This window comes from Pelecanus crispus, chromosome 2 (assembly GCF_030463565.1).
Source record: "Pelecanus crispus isolate bPelCri1 chromosome 2, bPelCri1.pri, whole genome shotgun sequence".
NCBI classification, from domain to species: Eukaryota; Metazoa; Chordata; class Aves; order Pelecaniformes; family Pelecanidae; genus Pelecanus; species Pelecanus crispus.
Window position 1 is genome coordinate 45983580 of NC_134644.1, and position 22311 is coordinate 46005890.

The window sequence follows — 22311 nt, forward strand, 5'->3', positions numbered from 1 at the left end:
CCCAGCACATTCGGCAGATTATATTTTGGCTGCTGGAATATAGTTTATACGTATAGGATATACTTGCCATTTATGTGTATGACAGCAGTAGTAAAGTGAGGGGTGTCAGTACTGGGGTTTTTGTGACTCTTTAAATCTAGCTCTTTTTATAAAGTGGGGAATAGAACACAGGGTGGATTTGTTCGTTTTTTGTTTGTTTGTTTTTTTTGGTTTTTTTTTTTTGGTGGGTTGGGTTTTTTTTCTTCTTTGCAAGGTTGTTTTCTGGGACCCAAAACGTGCAACTGCCAAGCAGTGTTTTTTCCCTAGCTGAGGATGTTCACTAATATTTGATGAAGATGTTGCCCTTGGTGTTGCCAGCCCTCAGAAGTGCATTGCGAGGTTCACAGTATTTGTTTCTTAAACCCTTAGATCCTGAGGCATGTGATAAGATGGGAATCTCAGCTTGCAATTTTTAAAAAAATGTAGGTTTCTCTCCTTTATGGCTGTAAAGAGAGGCATGAAAATACAACCTGAGTCTATGACAAAGGCTCGAAATAGATAGGCAAAATAAAAGCGTATCTCAAACATATTTCTTTCCTAGTTATTTTTTAATACCAAAAGTTAATTTCATAACTTATTGGTATATTAGTGAGCAATAGGAATTGTCAATACTGTACTCCTTGGCCCGTTACAGGAAGAATTGTGCATTTATCCCAGTGAATCACAGTTCTCTCTCTCTCAAAGTATGCCCAGTACTCAAAATGAGGTCTCAGTTTTTCCACTGGTTTGAGGATCGTATTGTATTCAATTAGTTTATTTGAAGACACCTGAAGCCAGCATTATACAAAAGACTCTTCTTGAGGGCTTCCAAACTGCTGAAGCTAATTTGCTTCCAAATCCAGTGTTACTGATCAGATTTCAAGATGTGCTCACTGTGTTTTTCAGTGAGTGTTTTGTTCCTGGGGTAAAATTTCTCAGCAGAAACATAAAATATTTAAATTCTTGCTCCTTCCTCCACATCTGCCCATGTATATTTCAAAAAGGACGGGTTGCATAGCACATCTTTTTTCATAGCTCTCCATCCAGGGTTCTGTCTGGCAGGACCAACCAAGTGTCCTTTTAAGGACAGAAGGCACTGGCTATATAAACAGTATATTTATTTAGTGGCTTATCTAGCCCCTTCCTGGTCCGTGTTGGCTGTTTCTGGGTGCAAGCTGAACCACAGCAGAGCACAGCAATTGCTAACGTTGGCTTTTCTTCTGCAGGAGACTCACGGCCAAGGTGTCCAGTGAGAGCAGCTGGCACACGGCCTGAGCGAGGAGTTCTTGGTTGACTAAGATTTTGTTTGTCTTAGGCTCATTGCTTCTCAGAAGTGCTGACTGACGAACAGAGAGCTACAAGACGTGCTAATTACGCCATATTCGCTGCCCCTTGATGTTATCTTAAAGTGTAACTTCAGTGTTCAAAGACAGAAAATAATGAGGCAGCTGCTCCGTTGGTGTAAATTGGGGCAGTCCACTGGACCCAGAAGGAGGGCACCACATTTCTCGAAACCAAGAGCATGATCCAAAGTGCAGTTTTTAATAAGCTGTAAGATATTTACCAGTCTGAAACAGCGAGGCTAATACATTCAATAATGTCCGTCTTTCTTTGGATAATAAAGAAGGAAGAATTATTTGTATAATAGGCAAGGGCTCTAAACGAAGTATCTTTTTAAACCTGTAAATGTGTTTTTGTAACGGGTGACTTCATTTAATGCTATATTTACTTGCAGGTTTTTAAAGCATTTTGAAAACATAAAAAATTAACACACGATTCATAAATTATCTATCTATATTGCATGCTGGGCAGCTTCACCTAGTTTGAATTTTATTGTCTGACAAAGCTATCATTTAAGATAAGGTTTTGGAGAATACCTGCTTTGGGACCCTAGTGTGGGAGTTGTGGTGAGTTACCAGCAGGAATGGACTTGTCCTCTTAAAACTAATTACTGGAGTAGTTACAGGCCTTGCATTGAGGAAAGCAAAGCACTCGCTGACTGGAAACATGTGCTTGCGTGTCCTGTGTAAGTCTGTTTACTGTATTGGGGCTGTAGGGAGGGCTTTCCACACCGAACAAGCACGTTAATTTATGAGCCTACGAAGATGCTTTAACCATGAGAAACATGGATTGTCCTGTTTAAGTTCAACTGGGCTTCTTAGATGCCTGAAGTTGTACATGTGCATGAGTATTTAAAAATATTGTGGACAAATAGCTTATCGAATCCATTTCCACACCATCTCCTGAGGCTGTCTTTATATTACAGAGTTGCCCAAATAAATGGACTAAAAAAAAAAAATCTTTGCTTTTAAAAATATAGTTGGTGGAGTTAAATAAAATTAAGAGAAACTCAAAGCCAGAGGTATTCTGTCCCAGTCCTGGGCAAGCAGCATGAACTTTTGTCCATGTAATTATAAAAATACAAATCTATGCTCTTGTTGTTTCTCCTTGAAAATTTCAGGCAGAGAAAAATGTGCTTCTCTGCACCACTTTTGTCAAAGTTCAGCCCTTGGAAAATGAATACAACTGTGACATTCCAGCCCTGGAAAGAAAAGGATTAAAATAAATACATTGAAGAAAAAGGAGCAATTCTGTGATGTAGTTCCTGAAATACGTATTTTGCAATGTAAAAATCCTAGGAAACAGTTCCTCTCAAAACTATGTTGTTTTCCAAAGACATCCTAAGTACCTGGATTTTTCTAATTTGTAAATAATGAAATGGGAGCTCTGTGAACTCAAGAAGTCTCACTCACACATTTGATTCAAATGGCCTCTGTGTGAACTCTATAAAATGCTTTAGCTTTAAATTATCAGTTTGCGTTCACGGTCCCTGGTGGTAGCTGGAGTTCTTGCTTTTTTTCTTTAATTCCTTTTCTTTTCTTGGCTATTATTGGAGAGGAACCATCTGATTGAGACATATATATGTGTACATATATATATTTTACAATATGTTGCAGTCATTGAATTCTTTTAAGAGTAACTTGTTTTAGTGAAATGTCAGAAAATCTGCATAAACCGAATGCTCAGAGTTCCCTTGAATAATGAGCCTATTGTTAAATGATTGAATACTTTAGAGATTAATATCATGGTATGCTGGCATGCTGGTTCATACCAACTGTAATTTAACAATGAATCCTCCGTAAGTAAGCAAGACTGTGAATGAGAAATCAGATACAAGACAGCACAGCATGCGAGAACATACAAAGTAAATAAATTCTACACACAGGAGTGATATGTTGGGCGGGTTTATTTCCACAATATCTGAGATAATTGAATTGTTGGTTAGAGGAGGTTCTTCAAGTTTGAAGATCTGCTTAATTTTTTTCTTCCAATGCCAATGAATGATGTCTTTATAGTAGAAAAGATAGGGTTTGGATTTTTTTTTTTAATCCATCCCCCCCACCCCCGCCCCGTTCTTCGAAAACTAGAGTATGCCTGGGATTATCATTTGTGACAGGCTACGGTAAACCACATCTCATTCTATGAAGGGTTTCAGATCCCTAAGCTGTCTTCCCAATAATGCATCCTATCATTATACGGAAGATTTAGCAGCACTGCTGAATGTCTGCAAACAAAAGTTGCATTTTATTTTTTAAGACATCTGAATTCTTGCAAATATGGAATAATTAGTAGTTGAAGATTTAATGATGGCCCAGAAGAAGGACTGAAGTGTTCTGCATGAAATCATAGTTATTAATTTGTGCATGAGTTTCGTTTTCCATACTTAATATAGCAACTGTAGAATATTTTGCTAATTAATTATTAGCTCTGGTTATTTGTCATGGCAGAACTGTGAGGGAAAAACATAGTTTTCTACCAAAGCAACAATATAAATGTCAGAATTTTAATTTAAATATGATATACGATAATGTAATCATGTTTTAAATAGTCTTAAATAGCTTCAATATTCAAACATAGAGATATAATATGAATATAATATATTGTACTAATTCAGAGTAAACAGGATTTAGAATAAAAGCTGCAGCTAAGATCCAAGTGTCTTACTTGCAACAAACTGGGAAAAAGTGACATTTTATTCTGTCTTGGGTATCGAGAGTGTGACAAATCTGTGCCCTTATTATAAGCACTGTGAATAGGATTTGAGCTTGTACCTACTGAAGGCAATGAAAAAACTGCCATTGATTTCTGCAAGTGTTGGATCAAGCCACTTAATTTCATTTACATGCAGACCAAAAAAAAAAAAAAAAAAAAAATCTTTAGTTTGGCAAGGAGAGGAACAAGGCTACAGGAAAAGTTACCTTTGAACTACTAATGTGATATACTTACAGGTATGAAAGTTCAAGTTCTTTCTAGTTCCAGAAATTTAGTATCTGTTTAAATTTCATTTACTTTAACTTCTGTTTTACCTGGCTTAACTTCCCAAGTACTGAAAAAAAATTGCAGTAAGTCTCCAGAGCCTGTACACTTTCATATGGGACTATTTTTCTAGAGGTGAATGTGCATATAATATTTAAGTATATGAATGCAGATTAGTTTGAACAGAAAATATGACTCTCTCTTTGTAAATATCTGTGTTGTCTTGTAAATACATTTCTAACTTGAATGTGAGACGCCACTATTGTTTTAGTGAAGATGAAGGTGAGATGTGTTCCTGGGCTTTAACAGCGGTATTGCTTAGTGACACTGGAAAGGAAAGCTAACATTTTAACAGTGGAGAGTTTTTTTTGGTTGTAGGTGTTTCTACACATGTTTTAAGAGGTTTATTTACAGTATTTTCTGCCCTAGGTTGTTGAAATTTTACAAGAAGCAAATTTCACTAAAACTACCAAGTTTTCCATGTTCTTCAATAAAAGAACACCAAAGGATCTAGTACAGCTGCTCCAGGGCTGTATTAGAGCCCTGTGATTTGAGCTAAATGGTGCTTGCATCTTCTTCTGAAAAGCAGGATTTCCGAGTATGATCTGTAAATGCAGTGTAAAGTAAATGGCATGATCCATAATCTGAAAGAGCCTTTTAGGGTCTTTCCTCCTAACATGGAGCTGTTATTCAAGAGAATGGTATGAACTTGGGTTTTATTTGCCTAAGGCAATAATAGTGTTCATAGACATGTGCATGTAGTTATTTTATGGGTTTTGTAGCTTTTTTTCTCTCATACTTCTGACAAATGTATTTTCAGTGGACATGGGGTAATGGTGAATAATAGGCCCATGTATGAGTCAAATCACTACACGCTTAGTAGTAAATAGCTGTACCAGAAGATATTATTGAATATGCATACATTCTTTTCTGTGGTTCATCAGCTTGCATTCTCTTGAAAATTCACTTCTTATAGTTGCTACAATATTCATTACTGTCTGCTTAAAACTGGGCTCCTAACTGCATTATTAGGAACAGAAATACATGGTCTGAGTTCCAGAATTGCTGAGCAACACCTGCCCTTGCAGAATTCAGTACTAATGACTCGGGAGCCCTTCTGAAAGTCCAGGGCTGTGTTAGATGTACAACCAAAGGATTTAACAGGTCCCCCTCCCTTTTTCTGTGGTGTTTTTGGAAGTCTTGGACAAGTTCTTACTCTAAATTGCTGCACTAACTTGTAGTATATTTAGTTAAGGAATGATTTTTGTAAACTTGACAGCCAGACTGAAGTAGAGAAGACAGAGCAGCTGAATGTTAAACTATTGCAGAAGTACGGTCTTGTTAATCCGGTACACTGTAGATTTCCTGCGAATACCTCTTTCTGTTTGTTCCCCAAGCCACGGGCTGGTCTGTGAAAATAAAAGGTGCTCTGAATGGCATGAATTTTGTTGTTGTTTTCTGTGAACAAAGAGTTCAGTCTTAACTTTATCTTTTTTTTAATTAAAAATTATATACAGAGAAACGGCGATGAAGCAGCTCAATCTTTGTTAATGGATAGAATAGTAATGTGTTGTATTTTTGAGAAGTAGTAGAACCACTGAAAATGTCATGCAGTACATGAAATGCCCAGAAATGATCATGCAAATCAGAACTTTTTTTCTGAGTGAATTTCCCTTTTGTGTGTATTTGGATGCCTTAAGTTCATGTGGTGGTGTGTTATAGGAATAACATCTCTCCAAGAAACCCAGCAGCAGTTCTGTCTGTACTTCAGGCTTTCATAATGTGGGCTTTTTTTTTTTCTCCTGAAATCCATGATTTTCCTAATAGAGTCTGCTTTAAACAAAATAAACCCGGTTATGCTATTTATATATTAATTCACAAGAATGAAAGAGCCTCAGAGTTGCTTATCTAAATCCAATTACTGCTGGTCAAATTCATCCCAGTACAAAAGTTCCTGAGATAAAAGCATATATTACCTAAATGCCCAGAAAGGCAGACTGTTTTCAGTTGGGTGAATTGTGCTCTGAGCAATACGTGAGGCCTTGAGTGAACCCTAACTCTGGGGATGTAATTATTAAGCTCTCAACTTGGAAATTACATGGTAACTCCATTGGTTTAACTAAGCAAGGAGGAATTCTGTACACCGGTTACTTCGGTTTAAATTCCAAGTTTCACGTTTATTTAAAACGTACAAGCAGTAACTGGAATTGGGCAAAAGCTGTGTTTTGTGCAAGTCTGTGCACCTACCACCTCGTAGATGAGGATGGCGGCGTGCGTGTCGCGCAGTCGGGCGAACGGGGAGAGACTTGGCCTGGCCGGTCCGATGGCCGTTCTGTGTTACGGGACCAGCCCGAAGGCTGGTTTGAAGGACGGAATAAGATGTAACTATCCCAGAGGCTTTTGTTTACCATAACGCCATGGAAAAGCTGAAAAGTTGGCGTGGCCCTGACTAGACACGTCTCCAAGGAAACCCCTTCTTTGACCCAGCGGCTCTTGTGGGTGGTTGTCCCTCAGCAGGCTTCCCACCTTGGTATATTGCCTGCCAGCAGTGGGGTGGGTGGTGACTGGTTCCTCTGCCTTCAGCTGGTCTCAGGCTCAATCTGACGTCCCTCCTAACCCTGGTTGCCCACTTGCCTTCCCCTGCACCCACGGCCTTCCTCAGGCAGAAGCAGAAATTGCTCGAATCCTTTGTGTGCCGTGAGATGGCGAATTCCCATCAGTTTGGGGTCGTCATGGGCTGTGGGCAGGGTTCCCGCATCTTGCAAGTGGTATACGCTTGCAGCTGAAGTGCTTCCTTCAGGAGCTATCTCCATTTTAAGAGCAGTTATCAAATAACTTTCCAGGAACAACCGGGTCGTGCTTTGTCTGCAGCATAAGTGCTGATCGACCGCCTGCCTGCAAGCTCTTGAAATGATCTATTGATACTGCAACTTTGATGTACGTTAAGGGTTTATTCTGCGTTGCTTGCATCTTTCCCGAGTCTGCTGAGTAGTCAGAAAATGTGGGGAGCAGTGGGATGGGGCTCCTGAGAGTGGTTTTTGACATAGCTCTGTAGTCATAGAATCATAGAATCGTTTAGGTTGGAAAAGCCCTTTAGTCGGGACTGAGCAGATTGTTTCTCGGTGCACAGCACCGCGGGGTCTTCCCTTAGTCCTGCCCTCCGTGTGACACTGTGTGTGTTCCCACCGTTTGTTAAGTGAAGTGTTTTTAAGTGACCTTTGCAATTTTAATAGTAGATATTCGACGACTTGAACAGTTTCACCCCAAAACGATACATTCAAGAGAAAGTAAAAATGTTTATGTTTGTAAGAAGGTATTTCCGGCCCCAAATTAATGTTCTCTTGGAATGTAAGAACGGCTGGGCTGGGTCAGACAAGAATTTGTTTCAGCAGCTGTGGAGGTGCCTGATGTTAAAAGAAGGACAACATGCAATGATACTACTCTGGTATCCTCTCCCAGTTTCTGGTACTATGTGACTTTCAGGGCCACAAATGTATCTTTGCTTTTAATTTCATGACGGATTTTCTATCCTGGAAGTTGTCTGATAGTTTTTTGTAGAGATGCTCTCTGTAGGGCATCAGCGCGGGCTGTGTCAATGAGTTCCACAAGTAACTCTCCATTCTGGGGAAGTACCACCTTCTGCAGTTTTTAAACCTTATAATTTTCTTGGCAGTCCTTATGTATAATGAGAAACAAAGAAAACAGCTAGCCACCATCTCATTGCACTGGTCCTTCTTTAATGGGCTGGAGTCCTAGTCTGTATAGTTGCTACTGACATGGCATCTCTTTCAAATATCTGACGACCTGGTTTTCAATGAAAATCATTAAATGGAAAAACATTAACAACATAATTGAATATGAGGGATTAACAGGACTTTAAAAAAAAAAAGCATGTAAACAATTTTATTTGTGCTTACTATGCATTTAGATAACACTTTGGAAAGAATAATGAAAAACAACACATGTTGTATGTCTGGAAATCTTTTGGATAGCGATTTCAGTTCAGATGTTCAGTAGACACATTCTTGAGATAGCCGTCTCACAGATTCATTACATCTATTCCCTTGGATACTGCGATGCAGTAAGTTATCCTTGATGATACAGTCATTATGTTGAAGGTTGGTAATAAGGCATTGAGATGAACTCAATTCCACAATTATCTATTTTTTCTGACTGGAATTTTTGGTTCAAAATCTTAGAAAGAATACCTCCATGCACTGTAAATCAGGAGGAAATGAAACAGTGCTCATGTTTTCTCACGACAAGCAAACCATAGCTGGTATTTTTTGCATTAATGATATCCATAGTCTGTAGAACACAAGTGTGTAGCCTGTTGAATTTCCTGGTAGTTTTCATTTAAATGTAAGAAAACTAGAGGCCAGCTCTTCTGATGCACCTTACCCTTATTTCTGTGGGTGTTTCCATTGAAGAATACATTTTTTGGTACTTCTAGGTGAATCAAATCAGAATTAAAGGTCAGAAAGCCAAAAAACTTTGGAGAGGAGGCATAACTTGATACCACTCTCCACACATGCAAGAAAGAAATATGACTACATTTGTAGGAACAAAATACCTTCCTGATTTCATGCAGCATACAAAATAACATCCTTCATCAGAACTGATGTTCTGATTACTGTAAAATAATTACTTGAAATATTTAGGAAAACAGTGTCCAAATTAATTCCAATTACTTTCTTGTGGTAGTGCTTAAGGTTTATAGTGGTAGATTAAATCGCCTGCATATGGCTAATTGCCTATAACAGTGTTTGTTATTGTGGTGCCTCTTCCCACTCTGATGTCTTGTTGCTGCAAATGTGAAGGTGTGCACGTAACTTTACGTGCTGGAGGAAACCTCTTCTGAACCGAACAGAATTACCTCTGTGAGTAAAATCTCTAGTGTAGCGAAGTGTTTGCAGGATCACAGTATGTAGCAAATAACTCTGGGAAATCTGTAATAAAAGCAGTGGAACCACAAATGCCTGTCTCTGCTGGCAAGAAATGTTAACTTTTAGCTCTCTTGTGACTTGGATGAAACAACATATCAATTCATTAGGAGTGGCTGGACTGAAACGGAGGCTGGGTGTTAGTTTTTGTTGGCGGAAGTTTAGGTAGGGGTTGTGTTTTATTTGAGGTTGTTGTGGGTTAGCCGCTGATTTTTGTTGGATTCTTTCTCCATATATCTGTCAGAGGCCCTTTACTGTACAAGATAGGCATGTTTTTGCATGTTTTTCATGTATTAGGTTTTAAATCTAAATAAATCAAATAAATGAAGATGCACCTCACGGGCCAAATTTCCTGCTGGGTAAGTTGGCCCACTGAACAACCATAAATCACACTGGCAGAGAATTTGGCTTTGCCTTCATAAGATACGTGCTCTGATGTCTTTGAGGCCAAAGTCAACTTCAGGTATTACCATGAAGAATTATAAAAGTAAGTGGAACGTAAGTGAGCATAAAGGCCCCAATTCTGGAAACACCTGACGTTAGAAAAGCACGTGATCTCATGGTTAATGTTAAATCTGTTATGTATGTGTTTGGAGTGAAGCCAGCTATGGCAAAATAGACCCACAGCTACCTGCCCATGTACCCATTATGGTGGGGTCTACGATGGATTATGCCTGCCTTCAGAGCACAGAATCCCGCCAGTCTGCAGAACCAGCAAGAAAAAGAGGGGGTGCAGAGGGGAGGAAGACTTGTGCGGGTTTTTTGGGGGGTGGTTTTTATTTGTTTGTTTGTTTGTTTTTGTTTCTAAAAGATGGCTGAATTGGCGCTCAATTTAGATTGCAGAAACTGTTCATGCCTTTAGGTCAGTTTGCCCTCCTTCTGACTGGTTTCAGTCTGAAACAAAACAAAGCAAAGCATGTTTTTCCTCCCCAAATGAAAGTCAAATGGAAACACATGCTTGGTTCTTAGGGAAAGGAAAAAGCAGTGAAAATGGAAAAGTTTCACTTTGCATCAATCATGAAAACAGTAAAGATGGAGAGACAGTGGGCTTTATCTAAAGCTGAGTGGTTACTCGTAACTCACAGTGTGGAAACCTCAGCTGGGAACTTCGTCAGGCACAAAATTGCCTCAAATCTCTTTGGTACCAGCAAAAAAGTATGTTTAGGCAGGCTGTTCCCAGTCTTTCCTGTTGGTGCTGCCCCCCCTTCATGAGGTATTTAAGTATTTTATGGGTCCCAGACTGAAACCCAGAGGTCCCTTTTTCCCTCAGAGTGATGGTACCATTCCTACTTTGGCTCCCTGTCTTTTTTTTGTGTCTTTTTGTGTTTTTTAGGGTTTTTTAATGTGTTTTTCCCTGGTTTACTGGGTATGTTTACAGACTGGTAGGACAGAGAAGAGCGTGGCCTTGAATATGTAGTACAGTACTCTAGCTGGCTTTTAGAATCCCTTTCTGTATAGTAGGAGACATGGGTTTTCTCCTGAAGCAGAGAAGGGAATTGCAGCAAGGTCTTCCACATCCTTGTTTCTGGACTTCAAGTAGAAGTCACTAACACCAAATTTATACTGTTGTTAATAAAGATTAACCAAATAAAAATCGATCTGCCATAAATTTCAGTGGTTTCTAATTGATGAACCATTGGTTATTTTCCATGGATGTTGCTTTGCTATTAGAAGATACAATTTTATGATCTTTTATAGTAATAAGTTCTTCATTGATGGCAAAAATTGTGTTCCATGGAAAAGTCTTCCAAATGAACACCCAATCTATCAGAGTATGAGTAATGCTTTTTTAAAAAATCCGGGAAAGGACATTTTAGAGGAAGTTCTCTTCAGTGAAACAGAGACCAAGACATATCAGTGACTTGAGAAATAAAATTATTTTCATTATTCTCCTGAAGTCTTATATTCAGCCATAAATGGCCATCTTCTGTGATCTTTCACCAGGTTTTTATGATACTTAATATTAAGTCTGCATTTCTAGTCTTAACCTCTGTGAGGTAAAGACAGATACCTATTTTATGGCCTAGTTGCTTAATGCACCAAGTTGTAGCTGCCCAAATTCCTTCTTTATCATGCTAAGTCTATCAAGTTGCAGTGCTGTGCCGTGCTATCAATAGGAGGCAACATAAATTCAAGTAAGTATTAACATTCATCTTGGAAAGACCTAGGAGAGGCACCTAAACCTCAAAGCTTCTGTTTACCTAAACCGGAAGTTTAGAGACTATATGTGCAGGCATGGATGCACACGTGAGCACAGTTGTGTGCACATGCATGTAAAAAAATGACCATGCCTCCTGCATTTCTGTAAATCCTGGAGGAATCTGGTCCATCTGTATTAAAACAAACCTCATTTGGCAGCTAAAAATGGAAAAAAAAAAAAAAAATTAAGCAAACCTAATTAGTTTAACCAAAGAAACTTCTTTACTAGTGCTGATATCCTAAAATTCTTACTGTAATCAGCATTTATGCTGGCAGTGCAGCACGGTGAGCAGAGGTGGACAGGGTGTGTCAAATGACCGGTGCTTTTCAGGCAAACTCGAAAGGTGTTTGTTGAACTGCAGTAGCAGAAGGAACCTCTCCAGGAGTATCAGGAAAACATTCTTCAAGAGCACTAGATCTCTTCCTAGTATATGCGTTATATGTGTGCAAAAATAACTGTGTACATTATTAAAATACAGTAACATGTATTTCTGTTTTTTGTTTTCTCCATAGGTATGGGAAAATTGTATCCACAAAGGCAATTCTTGACAAAAACACGAATCAGTGCAAAGGTACGTGCAAAACGTCCACCCTGTGAGCTCATTGTCTGTTTGAATGATTGACTGGTAGCTTGACTGCCAAGGCTTTGGCTCCAACTGTGCAATCAAAATAATGTACAGTATATTACAAGCATATTTAATAATGCCAAAGCTTTGAGTTGTGTTTCCAGTAACATTGCTCATTAATTTTTTTCATTAACAAACAAAATGAAAATCACAAATCAGAACAAGTATCAAATTGCTTCGGCAGAAAAGTAAATTACCTCCTAACCACGTAGTGCTGTCTGATTTGAATGATATCATCAGTGATGCAAATTGATTTCCTATATAAAAATGAGAAACCTTTGGGAAAAGTTTCCCAAGCAAAACCTGGTTTAATTTTTCTGTTTTTGTGAAGTCTTGGACTATGCTATTGGAAGAAGAAAATATTCTTTAACACAAATAGATCCACAAGTTGTGATACCGAGATGTAAAATTACTCCTTTTCCAGTTCTATGTTCTTAATTTGTCTGCTAATGTATGAAAACATTTTTCTTATTGAAATATAACATGTTTCGTGTGTGTGTGTGTGTATAGCTGTATTTGCTTAGATGAATATTGACTACCATGTCTAGTAGTATCTCAGGACTAGGATTGTTATTCATTTACCAGTCTGAAGAGCCATCAAGTCTATGGGGGAGAAGCTCTGCTTTAAAATGACTCTGTAACTTTATGCTAGTGGTATACAGAATCCTTTTGGAGTAATAAGTCTACTAGAGTGGGTTCTTCTGATAAGAAGCGCATGCTGGACAGCATATCTATATGAGTTAGTAAAAGGAAAAACACTGAAGTACAGGAGTATCTCATGAGAGGCTAGATAGGATGTGAAAAGAAGAAGCAGAGGAAGACATCTGGGGAAATTACAAGACGGGGCAAAATCCTTCCGTCTGTACCAGAGATGTTCTTCAGTTTGTAGAAGTGTGTGCCTTTACCTATTGCCTGCCACAACAGCATTCGTTACAATGCCACAACAGCATTCCCATTCAAGGGAAAAGTCAGCTGGAAGACTGCAGTTCTAGTCTTGGAAAGCTCCACCAACGCGATCAGTCACAGGCCATCATGAGAAGTAGCACTGTGGTGCATTTGCTTTTGCCTGGACGTGCGGCTCCTTTCCTTGGAGCACTGTTACAAGCAGACTTCTGATAACATCGCTCTCTGTCTGCATTTCTTTGAATATTACACCAGGAACAAAAGTGGTTTAGTTTTTTTTTGTTTTGATTGTATTGTGAAGGAATACCCTCGAGGGAAGACGGGCTGGGCCAAGTGCAGAAAGCCCTGGCAGGGTGGCTGGGGCAGCACAGAGGTGAGTGCTGTAGTTTCAAAGCCAGGAGGTGATGGACGTGCCTGACACTGGCTGCTGTGTGGCCAGGAGATCTGAGTTTTGGGGGCAAGGTGCAGCGTGGGGAGCTGTAGGGAGAGGGGGACTTGCAGCATGATGGGGCTACAAAGGGGCTGAGCAGATTGAATGGGCTCTGAGCTGGCTTAACAAGGAGGAAGAGTGCTGCGGTGGGATAGGAAGGGCTTTGGGGTAGGAGCACTCGGGGATAGGGCTCTGGGGCAGAAAGGAGTTGGGGCTTACCCCTAGGAGAGCTGGAGGGGCCTGAGCTGCTGATGTGAGCGATGAGAAATAGGAAGTCTGTGCCTGGGGCCACTCTTCAGTGTCTGACACTCCAAGACCTTCCTTTGGGGATGGGGACACGTAGGACCATACCAGAGGTGTTCTCTGTTCTCTCCTGCGTCAACTCCATCATTTTTTCATGTTATTTCTCAAATTTGAGCATCTGAAAGGCAACACAAATCAAGCAGACGGAGTTGTTTTTGAACTGGGCTGTGTGTTGAATAATGAGATGAAGTCCATGGGAGAGAGAAATGTATTTGTCTCTGCTGATCTTGGTTGTCTGAGACCGCTGTGTTGTCCGTGTAGATGCTTCAGCCTGTTGCCTAAAGGTTGGTGGAGAGAATCTGGAGGAAGCGTGCTCGATGATTGTTCTTAACTTTTTGCTTTGTTTTTAAATGCATGTTTGACTGGTAACCACTCCGCAAACATGGTGCCATGTCATCAAAACTTCCTTCTGTTCCCACTGCCAGCAGTAAACAAGGAAAGGAATGGACCTGTTTGCGAAACACAAAATGTGAAGTGAAAAGATTGTAAAGAATATGAATGGTGAATTTTGAGAAAGAAAACTATCTGGGTTTGGTGTTCTTTATATTGTACTTAGCTTTGAGTTTATTGTAGTGGGGGCCATATGACAGTGAGTTGGAATTTTGTAAAAGTTTGCTTTCATGCTGTTGTATTACACTGTAGGGCAGAGATATTTCTTTGTATTTTTGAAGATGGATCTTTATGACATAAGTGGTACCATTAAAAGATCGTAAACGTAATTGGATTTATTAACAGTATGCTTTGTGGCATAAAAAGAGTAGATGTTTTGCTGCTTTAAATGCTGGGTACAATTTCCTTCCTCTTTGGTAAAGCTGAAAAAAAAAAAAAAAAAAAAAAAAAAAAGGCTTCCCAGGAATCAGAAGTGGAAGGGACCTGAAGAGGTCAGCTGGTCCATTTCTCTGCCTCAGGGCAGGATCAGGATTAATTTGCTGTGGAGGGGTGTTTCTGTAACCTGCACTCACAGGCCTCCAGCGGTGGAGATTCCTCGAGCTCCTAAGGCAATCTGTGATAGCGCTCCCTCTCCTCACCATAATGAAGCGTTTCCTAATGTCTAACCCAAAGCTCCCTTGATGCAGTTTAAGCCTATTGCTTCTTTTCTTATCCCCAATGGACAGGCAGAACAGTTTATTCCTTTCCTCTTTGCAGCAAACATACATATTTGAAGACTGCTGTGCATCTGTCATCTTTTCCTTAGACTAAACACTGGTCCTTTCACTTTTTCCTTAAAGGCAATTTGTTTTAAGTTTCTTATTATATTGCACTTCACTGATCTCTCTCTAATTAGCTCACTTCTTACTTGAAGTCCTTAGAGCCGGGCACAGGATATCTCACGGCCTAAATATTACCATTTTCAATAGTGTGGAGAGGTTATTTCATTTGTCTTCTCTGTGATCACATGACTCTCTCTTTGTTGATATATCCATGTAAATAACTATGTGTATTTAAAATATAGATACATTTCTGAGGCACGGGGTGTTGCATGAGAACAACAGTGCTGATTTATGCTAAGAGATTCTCTGCAGCCTCCGGTTCTGTTATTCCTTTCTCTAGCACTGCTGCCAGCCAGGCATTCCTTATTGTGTGCTTTGCTCTGTGCTGTTGATTATTCCCTCCTAAGGCTAGTATTTTTCATTTGTCTGTATTGAATTTTATCCTTTTTTTTTCCTGGCTACTCCTTAATTTGCTAAGATTATTCTCAAATCTTAAGTCTCCAGAGTGCTTGCAGCACTTACCTCTTTAGTATCCTCTTCACAGTTAATAAATGATTTCTCTAATCCACTGGACAAGATAATTTGGAAAAGACTGAATAATAACAGACCTGGGGAAGACTTTTGAGGAAACACAGTACACCAGGTAGTGCAACACTGAGCTGTTGAGAACTTATTTTTTAAATTGGATCTGCTAATCAGTTTGGCACCTACATCACAGTGGTTTTAGCTAGATCGTATTTCTCTCATCTGCGCAAGTTATGAGAGACAACCAAGGTTTAACTAAAATATATAGTACTTACCTATCCATAAGACTAGTTGCCTACTTCTAGATGGAAGTATGATGTGACATTTATTCTTGCTAAATCCGTGCTGCATGGTACTAATCATCTGTTACCTTTGAAGGTCTGTGAATGGATTTATATGACTATTTGCTCTAAGATTTTTCAGAAGTTGAAAGTCTCTTTAATACACTGGAGCCCAGTCCTCTGGATCTCACCTTCTGCAAAGTATGAGATACCTTGTTAAATGAACACATCATCCTGTGATGCATATCCAGCGCAGTAGGGTGGATTAAATTCAAGGAGATGATAGCTCATTTGTGTGTTGACCAACCTATAGAGTAGAGCTGAAAGTGGAAAATAGTTAATATAGCAAAGAAATTATTTCAAATACCCCATGTAACAGCAGATCTGTTAAAACAGGTTACTGCTTAGCAAGAAGTGTTAGGTTTCCTCTTGGAAAAATGAGGAAAACATTCTGCAATGGCCTTTAAGTCATTCTCCAGTATTCCTCAGATTTTTAAGAAGATGCCCACTACATTCCTGTCGTGCTAAGGAATAGTGTTATCTGAGGATTTCTCCCTGGTATGAATTGAGCAGTTGGGTCTGAAGTAATCATATATGCTGCAAGGGAGTACGCTAGGGAAACCTTTTGACGTAACCTCTCATTTTCAGATTGCTCTTTGTTGGTGGCATAACTGCTGAGTGAGGCAGAGGAGAAGCAACAATCACCCTGTAATAGAACAATATATAAAACAAAATAAGCACAGTCATGACAAAATGGCCAGGAATCACTGAACAAAGCAGGGAACAATCACATGTGGAGAATAATGAAAAACAGACACATGATTCATTCAGATGTTCAAACACAAAAACCCAAATGAACAAGTTGGAGAGTTTTGGCTGCTTTTGCTTTTTCCTTTTCCCTCCCCTCTTTCCCTCTCCCCCTTGCGCATTTCCCTTCTGGGTCTACTGTATTTGCTAATTTAAAAGTAGGGGAAATTAAATAAAAGAAACCATTCAAGAGAAGCGTTAATCTGAAACGTGTAGACTCTTCTCTTTCCAGCCCTCGTCCCCCGCCCTCTCCAGACTGGCTTGCCTTTGATAGACCTACGTGCTTAGAGCCGAGGGAATGAGTAATGGTTGTTTCGCAGTACAGTTTCCATACCTCATAGCAATGGAATACAGAACAGTTAATCTGCCAAATACACAAGCCCATTTCTTAGAGTATGAATTACTGTCATCTGCATCTGCCCTTGCAGACACTTTAATTGCATGCATGCAGATTTACTTCCTGGTTTAATCAGAAGCTCATATGATTTTGAGCATTTTGCTAGGACCTTAGAAGATGAGCACGGGAGAATGACTAAAAGTCTGAAATCCCACCTGTGGGAATTTTTTTTAATAAATAAAACCTATGAATCACAGTAATGTGTAGGAGACAAACACTTCAACCGCATATTCTTCATTTTATGTATATTTTTTCAAACCATGCGTGACTTGATTTGTTGAATAGCAGTGTTTGTCTTAGGAGAGAAATGTGCCTAACATGATGGGGGGAACTATAGAGACTCTATTTATAATTTTAATATTTCATTATGACATTTTCCTTGTTGAGAAATGTTAGCAATGATCTATTAATTTTTTAAAATACGAAAACCGGGGATACAGATACGCAGTCATTAGGATTGTGGTGGGTTTATGGTAAAAAAATGCCGTGAGGTCATCTGTGTTAACCCACCATATATCCCATACAGTTTTATTTCTCCAGTTGCCTTGCTGTTTTTAGACCAGGACTTAAACTTTACCATGACCTATTTTATAAATTGAAAGTTTATTTGTGTAACAAAAATGGAATAACTGGAGGCTTACTATAAGTGTTGGAGATAATTGGAATGGTATGATAAAGTGGTGCTTCCTATCTCCCAAAAGGAGTCTGTCCTGCCTTGTGTCCGTGGTGCTACTCATCTGCTTAAGTTCACCACCATCCCTTAGTACCCTAATGCATTGGAGCTTAATGAGCTGGAGCCTTCTGCTCTGGTATTCTGATAAATAAAGCTTATAAGCATATAGTAGATATGCCTTGGTGTGTATGTTAGACAAAATACTTTCATAACTTTAAATTTTAGAAAGGGTTGGGTTTTTTTCTCATATTCTATGAAGACTAAAGGTTATTTGTGATCATATGAAATTATGCATTTTCACTTTATTAATTCCTATTCCTGTTATACTTGAGATGGCACAATGTGGTTGTGACTAGCAACATGAAGCAAGTCTATGTAAAATAATAAGCTAGTGAAGAAAGAGCTAAGCTGCATAGAAAGCTACTTAGTTAATAAATTTTATTTATTGGGAATAAGCTCAAATTGCAATAACTGTGCTGTGTTATTTATGATTCTTAGAATTGCCATTTTGAGAGAGGAATAAAAAAATCCACCCAAGTAGGTCTGTGCCTGATCACAGACTGTAAACTGTTCACACTAGGAGGGCATGCACAGCGTGCTTCAAGGGAAAATGGATCTTGTAGAAAGTAAATAATTTGTAAAACAGACTTATTTAATTTTGAAACTCCAGACTTGTGTAACAAATAAATCAATCCTATTTTCAATGCCGGGATAGACAATAGATGTGGTGATTTTTTTGTGCATTAGTTTTGTTTGTTTGTTTGCATTTCTTTCTTTTTTTTTGTCTTTTTTTGATCCACTCCAAAGTTTTATGTAATCAGTGGCGTAATAGTTCACAAGTTATTAAAAGTGTAGCAATATGGAATATTTTAATTCGGCAGGTTTTCTAAGAGTGAGGCGTTGGTGAAGGCTGGATAGATGCTGAGTGTGGGCAGGCGCTCAGCAAGTTTTATGTGCGGCTCTTCTGATCCATATCGTTACTGACCTGTAGCAGCCCCAGCCAATCTGGTCCCTCTGGGCCTGGGTCTCTTGAACAGAGAGCACAAACTATGCTGAGTCGTGGCAATTTTGCTTAGCAAGCCAGCTGATAAACCCTCATCTCCTGAGTTAGAAGGACAAAGTCTTCAGCAGTGTCACCAAGTCCCCATTTCAAAACAGTTTAAAAAAAAAAAAAAAAAAAAAAAAGGCAAACTTGCCATGCTAAGTTTTTTGATAACAAGAGATACATTTAAGTGTCATGAGATTAGTTGTTTAATATTTGTAAATGTTTGGAGGTTTTTTCATTTGTTTTGTTTTTTGAAGCTTAGTTTCAGTCCTCTGTTTTTTATAAGTAAAGGTTGAGATTTTTTTTTTTCCTCTGTTTAAATTAAAAAGTGGTATTACTATGTAACCACATGAGACTAGGAGCCAAGTCTTCAGGAAACATACCTAAAGGAGACATCTAAATACCCTAAAGGTGGCAGGCGTACATCAAAATAAAATGAAAAGAATTGCCAGTAAGAAACTATGAGGTTGTTCGCTCACCAATGAAGTATTGTAAGTTCATACCCTACCTTATCAAATGAAAGCTTGTTTGATCTGCAGGCTCATGAACTATGATGGTCTGTAAATCTGACCATTTAAAGAAGTTAGCAGAAACTAGCTCTTGGGGTGGGGAGGGGGGGAAGTGCATGTGTATATTCAAAAATATATATGTAGCTATCCCCTTGAACTTACAGATGGTATGTTCATGGATGTTTAGGTAAGTGGCACTCAGTGGGAGTATGTGATGCCGTTGGGTGAACTATTTTCCTGGCACCCGTTGGGTTGGCCAGCAGGCGTTATATGTATCTTGGCAAATGCATGAGTGTTTTGCAAAAATCTCACTTGAGTTTGGAGGTAGAGATTCTCCTGTTTGTATGTTTTTGAATGCTTTCCACATCTGCGGAAGTGAAATAGGAAAGGGTTTGATGAGTCGTGCCAAGCAAGTCATCATAGCTGGAGCGTGCCAGCACTGGCCGCTGCCCTGCAGTGGTGAGGACTCTGAGACATACCCGCCTCCATGTCTGCAGAATGTTGTTGCACCTCAGCAAACATTCTTGACTGCATCTAAACAGTGCTCTGTTTAGAGGACTCAAGCAAGTCCTCTAAAAATTGCTTATTGAGTTTAAAGCCAGGTCGTCTACAGAGGAAACTCCTTTCTAATTAGTTCCCCAGACACTTTCTTAAATGGCTTTTTTGCAATTAAGGAAAATATTTCCTGGGTCATTATCTTTTCATGAATGAACTCATGGCCTAGCAAATATTTTCTGTAAAGAGACCCAAGATGCTCAAGTATTCTGTGACATATCTAATCTGTGATTATTCTTAATTTACTGCTTCCAAATTTGCAGGCCCATATCGCTGGCAAATAATTGGTTTAATTTTGTTTCCTTCCAGAGAAATAAAAAAGTAAAATTTCCATTTATACACAGTGATTAATGTTTTGATTCATTGGTCTGTATAAAACTTTGCCAGTAGCTTGGCGTGCATCTGAAGTGCATTTTGGGACTGGGTAATGTTAGTAGGCTCTTAGTGGTCTCAGCAGACTTGGAAATAACTATTTCATATCACAGAAGTGAGCAGAAGAGAGATTTTTTTTCTTTTTGAACAGCAGCTCATAATCAACTTTGTTGAAAGCTTACTTGCAATGCATTGGCTTTTTCAACCGTCTTGCAGAATCACTTTGCTTAAACTTTTTTTTTCTCTGATGCCATAGAGGCATAGAATCATGATACAGCATCTCATATATCGGTAAATCTGTTTGGCCTCTGGCTGCTCAAAGGCAGGTCATCTCTCAAAAGCAGTGGTAGTCTGCTGAGACATGGGTTTCTCAAAAGTCTCAAGACCTTCAGTGCAACAGCTGACTTGTGGAAACCCCCAGGCAGAGGAGGACAGTGCCCAGCTTCTTAGTTTTACTAGAGCCAACTCCATTACACCCTCTCAGAGTATACAGCATATGCCAAACAAGTGCTTCCTTGATATAGTGACAATTTGATAATAAATCCAATTGACAGACTCTTACTGAACATGGGTACTCAACAGGAACCATTCTGAATCAGATCTGTTAATTGTAGCGTGACTTCACTTCTGCAGTATGCCAGCAATCAGAGAAGTCACCGCTCACATTTTCCCCTATTAGTGCACATTCCTAGCTTTTACTTAGAAAAGTAGAACTCTCTTACCTAAGTGAATTAAGTAAATGTTCTCTTTCTGGGTAGATAATATACTGTGAAAGTAAACCACTAATAGACTGTGCCATCATTTTTATTAAAACTAACTTTCCGGGTATTTGAGGGCTGCCTGTCTGGAGATGGCGTAGGATTGCTAGAGTAGGAATATATGTGCAACACAGGAGAAAAATCATAACCTCCGGCAATAAAGATGTAGGTCCCTCAATGCTGAACAAAAACCCCACCCAGACCAGTTCTGGGGAAGGAACTGGTGGGCATTATTAATGTTACTCCATCTATTTAGGTTATGGTAGCTGGACAGCAGTAAAGCTTTAGGTGCTAACTGACAGTACAGAAAACAATTGTACTGTACAAAAATTAATTAAAAGATAACCTTGTCCTATGGACTTTGCAGCCCAGAGCTTTGAAAAAGAGCAGTGTCAACAATTAATTTTAGGTACTGTGAGTAGACTTATGACTTTGAATGGAGTTAAATAACATTTTTTTGAAATACTGAATTCTCCAAAAAAGAAAACCCCAAACCAATCTTTCAGCTCTCCTGAGAATAGTCATACAGTTGGATAACATTTAGTGAGCTTTTTTTCAACCCAGAATGTTTTGAGGAGAGCTAAATTTATATATGAGAAAAGGAGGAGGCCATGTTAGGGGTGGTAGAAACGACTCTCCTACTTGGTGAAATAGTTTTTGTCTGACCCAGTCTTCCTCACGACCAATGATCAGCTGATGTTATCTTCCATTAGATGGCAGTGGTGTGATATGTGGTTTCTCTGGACCCCCAAATGACAAGTTTGATTAAAAAATTACAAACGTTTCAAAGTTTCTTTCTTTTAAAAAAAAAATCTCTTAGTTTGGTTTATAATCTCAGAGTCTCCAAGCTTTCAGTTTTTTATTCACATAGAATTTTACAACTTTTTTGCCAGTTTCAAGCAAATGTGCCAAAGGACTAGGACTTTCAAATACAGCCGAGTTAAAAATTTTCAGAAAACGGGCAGGTACGTAGAGTGGGGACTCAGTGCTCCCACAGAAGGAAATGTTTAGTTTTGTTCCGCCTAAAGTAACCACAGTAAATCGCCACTTGATCACTTGTGCTGGTGGTGCCCAACAAGGAATTGGGGGGGGAGGTACGGGTATTGGAGGGGAGGGTGGAAGCAGTACGGAATGCTTGGGGTGGGGGATTCAAGTTACTGCAGCAAGCTGTGGCATCACAGTTGGGACAGGACTTGGCTGGAGACAGGAAACATTGGGCTCAAATGTATAAGGCAACAGGCTTTGTTCACTTCATTGCTCATAGAATAATCTATTTTATTCTAAACAAAGGAGAAAACCAGAAATTTAATTTATTTTTTTTATATATTCTCTCTATAAAGATCTTTCAGCCACATGCCCTTGTTGCTTGTGGTATTAGTTGTGGTGGTGTTGTTTATTAACTTATTAAATATGGAGCAGTAAACACCATTTATTTTTAA

The 22311-nt window shown here is 39.1% G+C and overlaps 1 protein-coding gene across 5 annotated transcripts in view; it reads left to right on the forward strand.

Moving 5' to 3' along the window:
• The window catches only part of RBMS3 (RNA binding motif single stranded interacting protein 3), a 723803-nt gene that overhangs the window by 389658 nt on the left and 311834 nt on the right, over window positions 1-22311 (forward strand). For all 5 annotated transcript variants that reach the window (XM_075705237.1, XM_075705238.1, XM_075705241.1 and 2 more), the window contains one exon: window positions 11991-12049. In XM_075705237.1, coding sequence (XP_075561352.1) covers window positions 11991-12049 — 59 coding nt within the window. The remainder of the gene's footprint in view (window positions 1-11990; window positions 12050-22311) is intronic.